This window comes from Eleutherodactylus coqui, chromosome 1 (genome assembly GCF_035609145.1).
Source record: "Eleutherodactylus coqui strain aEleCoq1 chromosome 1, aEleCoq1.hap1, whole genome shotgun sequence".
In the NCBI taxonomy this organism is placed as follows: domain Eukaryota; kingdom Metazoa; phylum Chordata; class Amphibia; order Anura; family Eleutherodactylidae; genus Eleutherodactylus; species Eleutherodactylus coqui.
Window position 1 is genome coordinate 204,412,311 of NC_089837.1, and position 12,719 is coordinate 204,425,029.

Here is a 12,719-nt window from a genome sequence, read left to right on the forward strand (position 1 = left end):
GATTTTCACACATGGAAACCTTAGCGAGCATTGGCGAAATACAAAAATGCTCGGGTCGCCCATTGACTTCAATGGGGTTCGTTATTCGAAACGAACCCTCAAGCATCGCGAAAAGTTCGTCCCGAGTAACGAGTACCCGAGCATTTTGGTGCTCGCTCATCTCTAATTATTAAAAGAAAACCATAAGCATGGCATATTTACCTCTTGCATGTTTTTGTCATGTTTGACACATTCCCTAGCTTGATAAGCTAATAGTGTTAGATTAGTTTCACACAGCTGAGAGTCTGGCGTGAATATGAACTGAGATGTGGCGATGGAAAAAAATCGCTGTATGTTCAGTTTTTTTGCGTTCCTTGGAATGCATCACTCATTGATTTCAGTGGGACCTTAAATGCATGACATGACTTTCACATGCCGTGTGATGTGCATGAGAGCACGATGCAAGGTTTCACATTAAAATCAATGGGAAATACTTCCGATCCATTATTGAGCAAGAAACTTGCACAATAGGATTGGAATTTCACAGAAGTGATGCAAGGCGATTTTGGCTAAAAATCACCTTGCTTCTGCAAGTAAAACGCAGGTTGACGAGTATGATATCAGGCCGAGTTTCTCAGCCCGATATTGCACTCACCTGTGTGTAGCTAGCCTTAGGGTGCAGTAATTAGCCTGCAATCCGCACTGCAAGACACAGGACAAAAGCCTGCAGCTTTTGATGCAGAATTGAAAATGGCTTAAAAACTAACTACAATTCCATATCAAAATCCACAGTTAGACATGCGGATTTTGGTGTGGAATTCCACAGCGGCAAATTAAGCTGCGAGTTTTGGTGCGTAGTATGGGCTAATTTTGGCCTTTGTGAAGACATCTTTTAAGCTTTATTCACACTTGCATCATGCTTCTGTTATTACTGGAGTCATGAGGATTACAATGGATCTGTTTTATGATTTTTTATGATTTTTCCTATTGACTATCGGTCAGTCAGGTTTAGCAGCACAGCAAAATACACTATTCTAGACATCAAATGGCAACAGTATTCTAACAACCAAGCTTTGTTTCTATAGCTGGCAAGAATTTTGTATAAAAAAAGCAACTAAACTTTATATTGTATTAATTTTCCATTTTCCAGCTTTACATTTCTTATTTACATGTAATTATAAGATTTAGTCAAACACAAGGGAAGCTATTTATCTAGTATCACTGTATTTCTTTTACCTTTCAGGTTTATAGCCATGCGCATGAGGTTTTTGTGAATTCCAGTTTTGACACTCCAATCCAGACCTTGTTTTTGCAACTTTACCTCTATAATTTTCTCCATTACAATGAAAACATTCTTCTACAAAAAATATTAAAATCCAGCGTTATTCTTGTTACCCCTTATTCATAGTGATCAAGCATTTCTAAGACCGAAGATGCTCACCACCCACCACATGGTCTATTAATAATGACATATCTCTCTTCTTATAATTATATTATTAATAAACAAAAATTCCTTCTGACCTTCACATTGTGGAATGTTGCAAAACTCAAAACGTTCATTAAGGTCTGTAGTATAACACCAGGGACCATTCGGATCAGAATCTGGGTTTCGACAAAAATTTGAATCTAGCCCAGCATTTGGATTTTTTGTAGGCGTATAGCTGGTAAAAGAATAATAAAATTATTATTAAAAACACAATAATCATTGTAATGGACTACATTAATGTTCACAGTTGGTTGTTTAGTGCCAAGTTCCTGACATACATGTACGGAGCTGGTCAGAGTCATTGTGCTAACCATAATGGTATCTCAGGCAAATATTTACTTCTTCAAAAAATAATAGACTACGAAGTTGTGCTTCTTATATTATGCTAATTAAGATGATGTGCTTTAAATATAGACTGTATTGGTTCACACTATCGTCATTTGGTCAGTATCGTCTATTTCATCAAGAGTTGGTTAAAAAAATAAATAAATAGAATCTTTACTATATAATTCTCTTCCGTTGACTATCCACTTCTTGATTTGTCCTAAAAAACTGCATAAAACTTGTATCAAAACCATTCATGTGAAAGAACCCTAAAGAACTTGACATGAGAGTGACTAGGACAGTATGGGGCATTATTTGTTTAGGTGCTGGCAAAAACACTTAAGGCCCATTTACACCAGTAGATGATCGCTCAAAGATCGACAGTTTGAGTGACAGCTCTGAGCAATCATTTTGCATAAACTATTAAGTAGCTACTCAGCTACTAAAGTACCAATTAAGCGTGCAAATGAAGCCTTCACTGAATGCAGTTAATAGCCTGAGGGCTATTATCTGCGCTCAGATCCTTTGTTCTCAAGGGGAAAACAATGTTATCAGCACCCCCCACTCCCCCTGGAGAACTTCTAATAAGAGTGAAGAACAATTTTTAGGCTGGACTGAATTTTAATGATCAGCTAGCAGAGCGCGAAAAGCACACGATGGGCGCACATTTACACGCACCGATTATCGCTAAAACGATGGCCGATTAGCAATTTTTTAGCGATCATGGGCTGGTGTAAATGGGGCTCTAGTAGCTCTGCAGACTCTGCTCAAAGCAAAAGTTTCATTTCACAATGTCCTTTTCCATTGCTCAATCAAGAAGAGCAACACTGGAAAAAAATCAATAGACCCAATGAACAAATAAAAAACGAAAATACTCAGGAAATACGGGAAAATACTCAGTGTTTCCTGGACTCGGCAGTTGCAAAATTTTGTTTCTTGCATGTCATGCAATGCTACTATTTTTGTGTAAATGTTTGTTCACTTTGTATATCTGCAACATGACTAACATGATTATATTACTTGAACGCTCCTTTCACGTGTCATGTGACTCTGCGTTCAGTTATCAGCAGGGCATGTACCTAGTCATATATGGTAAAAGCAGGTCTTGTGGACAACCACATGTTTGTAAGTCATATCAAATACATTGGTGGATTATTTTTTATTTTAGATTAGGGGCTCATGCCCACGAGTGCCGCAGATTTCCGCTGCAGGAGTACTACGTTTAAAAACGTGAGTTATCACAGAATTCCGCCGCGGAAATAATACTGTATTAATGGAGACCTCCTGCTGCAGAAGTCCGCATGTGAGCATTGGCAGCAGGAAAGCTATTAGGCTCAATAGAACCTAATAGCTGTGGAATTCCTCTGCGGGAAACGCATCAGAAATCTGTCCGTGGGCATTAGCCCTAATTTAGCAAAAATTATATTAGATTAAAACAAATAAAATAACTAAATCACCTACCGTATTTTCCGGCGTATAAGACGACTTTTTAACCCTAGAAAATCTTGTCCAAAGTCGGGGGTTGTCTTATACACCGGGAATAAGCTGTAGAAAAAAAAATCAATACTCTCCTCCCTCGGCGTTCTGCGATGATCTGTGGTGCTGCTGCAGGCTGTCGCTCCCTCCTCCACACCGACTGATCATTGCTTTCTGGATGCGGGGCTTAAATGCCCCGCCTCCAGAAAGCTAATGCTCTGATTGGCTAACTCAGCGCAGCGTCAGCCAATGAAAGCCAGCACTGCATTAGCCAATCACAGCCATTCAAGCCCCGTGTGCAAGAGGGAGCGACAGCCTGCAGCAGCACTGCGGGAGGTGAGTATTGATTTTTATTTTTTCTACAGTGTATTCCCGGCGTATAAGATGAAAGTTGGGGGTCGTCTTATACGCCCAGTTGTCTTATACGCCGGAAAATACAGTACTTTTTATGGTGACACATAAATCCAAGTCCTTTGAACATTACTATGAATAGAAATAAATTGTACACTGCCTAGTTTTTCACTTATACATTAAATATTGTTGTTCTCTACTTTGGGGGGTGGGGACTGGTTGCTGTCCATTCCTGACATGTTTTCCCAGATCGTGTTTTGGATTCTGTTCCTCGGTAATCTGTTCCGTCTCCTGAGAAGCAGTCTTCAAGGTAGACTATAAAATAAATATAAAACAGTTGTGGGTTATTTTTAGCTTTTAAATAATCATTATAGGATATTTCCATATCCAAAAATAAATGCCACATAAAATTATATAACATTGTATTTATCAAAAATATTCAGCCCTATCTCCATCCCCACCTTGATCACAAATCATACACCACACAGATAGATAGATAGATAGATAGATAGATAGATAGATAGATAGATAGATAGATAGATATGAGATAGATAGATAGATAGATAGATAGATAGATAGATAGATAGATAGATATGAGACACATATGAGACACATATGAGACACATATGAGACAGATAGATAGATAGATAGATAGATAGATAGATAGATAGATAGATAGATAGATAGATAGATAGATAGATAGATAGACAGACACAAGCATAGGGTGGTTTCACACTTGCCCTCGAGATTCCACTTTTCTGCTCCATTCACGGAGTAGGAAAAGGGAATCCCCACGGTTGACTGGCTTTGTCTCACGATGGAACCGAACAGTGGTGAACAGATCCCCTTGACTATAATAGGGTTTCCGCTCAGCTGCCTGGCTTCTTAACAAAAGAAAAAGCGCTGCATGCACGCTTTTTCCCTGGTATTTTGGGCTAGATCTGCAATGGAACCTCCAGCCGGAGGTTCCATCACAGATGAGAAACCATAAATTGACTTTCGCCTTCAAGTCATTATTTGATTTTTTTATTGTCTAACAATGGCCATATTGCACATCATGTAGTACTTCTACATGTACAATGTTTCTAGCAGAGAATACGTCTGTAATGTGTCCTAGCATCAGATAAAATGGTTACCTCACCTAAAGTGATGCTATGTAGTGTGATGCATGGGGTGCCCAAATTGTGGGCATTGAGGTAACATCAAGAGCCAACAGCAGCACAAGGTTGTTAGATGAAAAGGTGTTTCCTTCATGGCTGTCAGTGGATGAAACGTCCATAATTCTTCCAACAAGATGGCGCCCTGCCTCACTATGGGGACATTGTCAGAGACTATCTTGATATGCAGTTTCCCCAAATGTGGATTGTTCGTAAGGTTACAATCAAGTGGCCACCACATTCTCCTGATTTGACCCCTTTGGATTTCTGTTAGGTCATATCAAGGCACTTGTTTAATCTGAGAAGATATGTGCTAGCATTCAGCCTAATGTTTTGGTGAGGATTTATCATGAATGGGTTAAAAGGATAGGCTTAACATGGTGGGCAGCATTTTGAACACATTGTGTAGAGATTATGGTCAATTTTTGGATTTTACATAAAATCACTGTTTTAACAGGAGAACAATTAAAGTTATGTAAAATGATGCACACTATTATTTTCTGGTGCATTTTCTGCCAGTTTAAAATAACACTCACTAACATTCCTATAGAAAACATAAGAGTGTAATCCAAAATGGCCATCATGTTGATCACATGGTCTAACAGGTTTTTCCCTTCCCCTGCAGCTTGTATGCAAAATTGAATCAGCATTTTCCAGACAATTTTCATTCTATATGGGTGTTTCCAGACCTTTGAATTACATTGCATATTGATATTAATGAAGTGCGTTTCAACTTGAACCAGATGTTTTATGTAATGCCTGGTTTAGACGCAACAATTCTCGCTCAAAAGTCGCTCAAAAGACGTCTTTTGAGCGATAATCGTTGTGTGCATTTACAGGACAGGGTGATTGCTCAAAACAGCAGTTTGACAGTTTTGAGCGATCACTTTGCGCTCCGAGCAGGGTATAAAGAAGACAGCTGGAGCGCTGTCTTCTGTATTCTCCTGCTTTGTTCATGGAGCGCACAGCTGTTATACAGCTGAGCGCTCCGAGCGGGGTATGCAGATGACAAGTAGGGCCACTTGTCTTCTGCATCCAGCTGTTCTCTTCTTGAAACGCTCAGCTAGTGTACAGCTGTGCGCTCCATGCAGGGTATGCAGAACACAGCTGGACCGCTGTGTTGTTCATAACCCGACTCTGTTCGTCATAACCCGGCTCTGTTCTTCATAACCCGGCTGTGTTCAGGGAGCAGGATACAGCTGAAACAATAGTATTAGCTGTATCCTGCTGTGAACTCCTGATAAGGCTGATGGTTCTCTTTCAGCATGCTGAAAGAGAACGATCAGTGACTCATCGTTAACGAAAACTGTACGATGTCAGTGCAGTTAGACCCAACGATTCTCACTCAAAAGATGGCTTTGAGCAATTTTTGAGCGAGAGTCGTTGTGTCTAAACCAGCCTAAAGCCAAAGGAAATTTTTAAAGCCCCACTCACAGCTAACAGGTATTAAGTATGCGATGTTACAGTTCTTTAGTTTTTGAAACTTTATATTACATACATACTTTTTTTCTCATACATAGCTATATCATTTCGTCTGTGTACAAGTGCCGATTTCTGGTTGTCCACGAGTGTTACACAAAATTGAATTTTTGTGCTATACAGAAATGATCTGAAAGAAATATTAGATTTATTAAACTAGATGTGAAAAAAAGATACGAGAAGGAATGCAAGTAGCTGAATTAAGCAAGCACCTGACTGAATCTGACTGCATTGCAGACAAACAGCTCATTCAGTAGTGATTAACTATCACAAAGCAAACACGACTGGCCAATCACCATGAGTGGCTCAAACTAAAAAAATTCACTCACTGGTAAACAGCCAAATATTATAAATTAACCTTTGTAGTCCAATATACAAATTACAATAGAAGAAATGGTGAGTATGCAGGAAAAAACACCACCATCAAGTACTTACTATATAGGCTTACATGCTTAAGGCCACCTGTACAAGGGCAGATTTGCATTGTGGAATCCCTTCGCAGATATATACAAAATAAAATTTAACTTTTAATAGAATCCTTACTAGAGATAAGCGAGTATACTCGCTGAAGGCAATTAGGCAATTGCTCGAGCGAGCATTGCCCTTAGCGAGTACCTGCCTGCTCGAGACGAAAGGTGCGGGGGAGCGGTGAGTAGCGGCAGTCAGCAGGAGGGAGCGGGGGGGGGAGAGAGGGAGAGAGAGATCTCCCCTCCATTCCGCCCTGCTCTCCCCCGCAGCTCCCTGCCTACCGCCGGCACCCGAACCTTTTGCCTCGAGCGGGCAGGTACTCGCTAAGGGCAATGCTCGCTCGAGCGATTGCCTTTAGCGAGTATACTCACTCATCTCTAATCCTTACTAAAAAATATGAATATGGGCCAACAAACAAGCACAAAACAAAAATGACTAAGGGACAGAAATAACTTAGGGTGAGTCAGTCACTATTAGAGATGTTATTGAGATCACTGGTTATATGTGACACATGCAAAAGTCACTGTCAGTGAGGTAGAAGGATGTATAGTGACTGTAATACCCTAATATAGATTGAGTCTAGAGATGAGCGAACGTACTCGTCCGAGCTTGATATTCGTGCGAATATTAGGGTGTTCGGGATGCTCGTTACTCGTAACGAGTACCACGCGGTGTTCCGGTTACTTTCAGTTTCCTCTCTGAGACGTTAGCGCGCTTTTCTGGCCAATTGAAAGACATGGAAGGCATTACAACTTCCCCCTGTGACGTTCAAGCCCTATACCACCCCCCTGCTGTGAGTGGCTGGGGCGATCAGATGTCACCCGAGTATAAAAATCGGCCCCTCCCGCGGCTCGCCACACATGCCTTGTGACTTAGCTGAGGGAAAGTACTATCGTGCTGGAGCTGCTGTAGGGAGAGCGTTAGGAGTTAGTGTAGGCTTCAAGAACCCCAACGGCCCTTCTTAGGGCCACATCTGCTAGTGTGCAGTACTGTGTTAGCACAGTATTTTTTTTTTTTCCTCCAAAATTGGATCTGCAGAGCATTGCGCCCTGCAATAGGGACAGAAGTGGGGGTTAGGCAGGGAGAGTGTTAGGAGTTAGTGTAGGCTTCGAGAGCCCCAACGGTCCTTTCTAGGGCCACATCTATCCGTGTGCAGTACTGTCCAGGCTGCTGTTAGCAGTGTTACATTTTTTTTTTTTTCTCAAAACCGGCTGTGCAGAGCATTGCACCCGGCATTAATACTACAGGGATAGAATTGTGTAGGCAGGGCCAGAAGACATACATTATTCATTGAATACACGCAGTGTGGGTGTTCCTTGTAAAAAGCAGGGAAGAAAGTATATTTGCCCTGCCTGTGTCAGTCCTAAGGGCTTTGGGTACGAGTGTGCTGCGTGGAGAATGTAAAAAAAATCAGACGCAACCAGCTACGGTTGAGTGCAGCCTTGCGCCAATTTCTTTCCTGCCTGGGAAATACCTGCTCTGCCACAGTTAGTAACTCTGCAACAGTAAAGTTCTGTGACAGTTTTGCAGGGCCGCAACACAGTTATTAAACTTATTATTCAGTGAATAGACGCAGTGGGCCTATCCTTTTAAACAAAAGGGAAGAAAGTATATTTGCCCTGCCTGTGTCAGTCCTAAGGGCTCTGGGTACGTGTGTGCTGCGTGGAGAACGTAAAAAAATCAGACGCAACCAGCTACGGTTGAGTGCAGCCTTGCGCCAATTTCTTTCCTGCCTGGGAAATTCCTGCTCTGCCACAGTTAGTAACTTTGCAACAGTAAAGTTCTGTGACAGTTTTGCAGGGCCGCAACACAGTTATTAAACTTATTATTCAGTGAATAGACGCAGTGGGCCTATCCTTTTAAACAAAAGGGAAGAAAGTATATTTGCCCTGCCTGTGTCAGTCCTAAGGGCTCTGGGTACGTGTGTGCTGCGTGGAGAACGTAAAAAAATCAGACGCAACCAGCTACGGTTGAGTGCAGCCTTGCGCCAATTTCTTTCCTGCCTGGGAAATCAAATCACTGGTAATACAGCATGCTGAGGGGTAGGGGTAGGCCTAGAGGATGTGGACGTGGCCGAGGACGCGGAGGGCCAAGTGAGGGTGTGGGCACAGGCCGAGCCAGTGCGGTGGCCAGGGGTAGAGGCAGGGCCAGACCGAATAATCCACCAACTGTTTCCCAAAGCGCCCCCTCGCGCCATGCCACCCTGCACAGGTCAAGGTGCTCTACGGTGTGGCAGTTTTTCACAGAGACGCCTGACGACCGACGAACAGTGGTGTGCAACCTTTGTCGCGCCAAGATCAGCTGGGGAGGCACCACTAACAGCATGCGCAGGCATATGATGGCCAAGCACCCCACAAGGTGGGACGATGCCCGTTCACCGCCTCCGGTTTGCACCACTGCCTCTCCCCCTGTGCCCCAACCTGCCACTGAGATCCAACCCCCCTCTGAGGACACAGGCACTACCGTCTCCTGGCCTGCACCCACACCCTCACCTCCGCTGTCCTCGGCCCCATCCAGCAATGTCTCTCAGCGCAGCGTCCAGACGTCGCTAGTGCCACAGTTTGAGCGCAAGCGCAAGTACGACGCCACGCACCCGCACGCTCAAGCGTTAAACGTGCACATTGCAAAATTGATCAGCCTAGAGATGCTGCCGTATAGGCTTGTGGAAACGGAGGCTTTCAAAAGCATGATGGCGGCAGCTGCCCCACGCTACTCGGTTCCCAGTCGCCACTACTTTTCCCGATGTGCCGTCCCAGCCCTGCACGACCACGTCTCCCGCAACATTGTACGCGCCCTCACCAACGCAGTTACTGCCAAGGTCCACTTAACAAAGGACACGTGGACAAGCACAGGCGGGCAGGCCCACTATATCTCCCTGATGGCACATTGGGTGAATTTAGTGGAAGCTGGGACAGAGTCAGAGCCTGGGACCGCTCACGTCCTACCCACCCCCAGAATTGCGGGCCACAGCTCGGTGGTGGTATCTGCGGCGGTGTATGCTTCCTCCACTAAAGCACCTTCCTCCTCCTCCTCCTCCAACGCAACCTCTGTCTCGCAATCAAGATGTGTCAGCAGCACGTCGCCAGCAGTCGGTGTAACGCGGCGTGGCAGCACAGCGGTGGGCAAGCGTCAGCAGGCCGTGCTGAAACTACTCAGCTTAGGAGAGAAGAGGCACACGGCCCACGAACTGCTGCAGGGTCTGACAGAGCAGACCGACCACTGGCTTGCGCCGCTGAGCCTCCAACCGGTCATGGTCGTGTGTGACAACGGCTGTAAGCTGGTGGCGGCTCTGCAGCTCGGCAGCCTCACGCACGTGCCATGCCTGGCCCATGTCTTTAATTTGGTGGTTCAGCGCTTTCTGAAAAGCTACCCCCACTTGTCATACCTGCTTGTAAAGGTGCGCCAGCTCTGCGCACATTTCCGCAAATCCCACACGCACGCTGCCACCCTGCGGACACTGCAACATCGGTTTAATCTGCCAGTGCACCGACTGCTGTGCGACGTGCCCACACAGTGGAACTCTACGCTCCACATGTTGGCCAGACTCTATGAGCAGCGTAGAGCTATAGTGGAATACCAACTCCAACTTGCGCGGCGCAGTGGGAGTCAGCCTCCTCAATTATTTACAGAAGAGTGGGCCTGGTTGGCAGACATCTGCCAGGTCCTTGGAAAATTTGAGGAGTCTACCCAGGTGGTGAGCGGCGATGCTGCAATCATTAGCGTCACCATTCCTCTGCTATGTATCTTGAGAAGTTCCCTGCAAAGCATAAAGGCAGACGCTTTGCGCTCGGAAACAGAACCGGGGGAAGACAGTATGTCGCTGGATAGTCAGAGCACCCGCCTGTCTATATCTCAGCGCGTGGAGGAGGAGGAGGAGGAGCATGAGGAGGATGAGGAGGAGGGGGAAGAGACAGCTTGGCCCACTGGTGAGGGTACACATGCTGCTGGGCTGTCATCCTTTCAGCATGTATGGCCTGAGGAGGAGGAAGAGGAGGAGGAGGAGGATCCTGAAAGTGATCTTCCTAGTGAAGACAGCCATGTGTTGCGTACAGGTACCCTGGCACACATGGCTGACTTCATGTTAGGATGCCTTTCTCGTGACCCTCGCGTTACACGCATTCTGGCCACTACGGATTACTGGGTGTACACACTGCTCGATCCACGGTATAAGGAGAGCCTTTGCACTCTCATTCCCGAAGAGGAAAGGAGTTCGAGAATGATGCTATACCACAGGGCGCTGGTGGACAAACTGATGGTAAACTTCCCATCCGACAGCGCTAGTGGCAGAAGGCGCAGTTCCGAGGGCCAGGTAGCAGGGGAGGCGCAGAGATCAGGCAGCATGTACAGCGCAGGCAGGGGAACATTCTCCAAGGCCTTTGCCAGCTTTATGGCTACCCAGCAAGACTGTGTCACCGCTCCCCAGTCAAGGCTGAGTCGGCAGGAGCACTGTAAAAGGATGGTGAGGGAGTACGTAGCCGATCGCACGACCGTCCTCCGTGACGCCTCTGCCCCCTACAACTACTGGGTGTCGAAGCTGGACACGTGGCCTGAACTCGCGCTGTATGCCCTGGAGGTGCTTGCTTGTCCTGCGGCTAGCGTCTTGTCAGAGAGTGTGTTTAGTGTGGCTGGGGGAATCATCACGGATAAGCGTACCCACCTGTCAACCGACAGTGCCGACAGGCTTACACTCATCAAGATGAACAAAGCCTGGATTTCCCCAGACTTCTCTTCTCCACCAGCGGACAGCAGCGATACGTAAGCAATACGTAGGCTGCAACCGCGGATGGAAGCTACGTTCTCTCTCACCATCCAAAACGGGGACATTTCTGCTTCATCAATCTGTGTCTAATATTCCTCCTGCTCCTCCTCCTGAAACCTCACGTAATCACGCATTTTTTCTTAGGGCCACAAGGCTCACTCATATAATTTTTCTAAACAATTTTTATATGTTTCAATGCTCTTAAAAGCGTTGAAACTTTAACTTGAACCAATTTTTCGTTAAACTGGGCTGCCTCCAGGCCTAGTTACCACTTAAGCCACATTAACCAAAGCGATTAATGGGTTTCACCTGCCCTCTTGGTTGGCCATGGCCAATTTTTTGGATGTACATTAGTACTGTTAATACAGCAATTTTTGTGGGCCCTCGCCTACAGTGTAATCAAACGAATTTTTAGCCCACCTGCATTACAGCTGACGTTACATCCGCTGTGTTGGGCAATGCAATGGGATATTTTTGTGTATCGCCGGTGGGTTCCAGGGAGCCACCCATGCTGTAGGTGCACACGGAGTTTAACCTACATCTGTCCACTTGTAAAGAATCCCAGTCTGACTGGGGCATGCAGTGTGGGCCGAAGCCCACCTGTATTAAGCACGACATTACTACCTCAGCTGTGTTGAGCAATGCAATGGGATATATTTATGTACCGCCGGTGGCTTCCTGGCACCCACCCATGCTGTGGGTCCACAGCGAGTTGTTACTACATCTGTCCACTTGTAAAGAACCCCAGTCTGACTGGGGCATGCAGTGTGGGCCGAAGCCCACCTGTATTAAGCACGACATTACTACCTCAGCTGTGTTGAGCAATGCAATGGGATATATTTATGTACCGCCGGTGGCTTCCTGGCACCCACCCATGCTGTGGGTCCACAGCGAGTTGTTACTACATCTGTCCACTTGTAAAGAACCCCAGTCTGACTGGGGCATGCAGTGTGGGCCGAAGCCCACCTGTATTAAGCACAACATTACTACCTCAGCTGTGTTGGGCAATGCAATGGGATATTTCTATGTACCGCCGGTGGCTTCCTGGCACCCACCCATGCTGTGGGTCCACAGGGAATTATAAATGCATCTGTTTCCACTTGTAAAGAACCCCAGTCTGACTGGGGCATGCAGTGTGGGCCAAAGCCCACCTGCATTAAACATGACATTACTACCTCAGCTGTGATGGGCACTGCAATGGGATATTTTTATGTACCGCCAGTGGGTTCCAGGGAGCCAC

At 45.6% G+C, this 12,719-nt stretch overlaps 1 protein-coding gene across 1 annotated transcript in view; it reads right to left on the bottom strand.

Annotated features, from left to right (window-relative positions):
- The window catches only part of PLG (plasminogen), an 82,713-nt gene that overhangs the window by 53,317 nt on the left and 16,677 nt on the right, over positions 1-12,719 (bottom strand). The window contains exons 3-6 of the mRNA XM_066590732.1: positions 6,276-6,382; positions 3,817-3,931; positions 1,501-1,640; positions 1,216-1,336 (exon numbers count right to left, since the gene is read on the bottom strand). Coding sequence (XP_066446829.1) covers positions 1,216-1,336; positions 1,501-1,640; positions 3,817-3,931; positions 6,276-6,382 — 483 coding nt within the window. The remainder of the gene's footprint in view (positions 1-1,215; positions 1,337-1,500; positions 1,641-3,816; positions 3,932-6,275; positions 6,383-12,719) is intronic.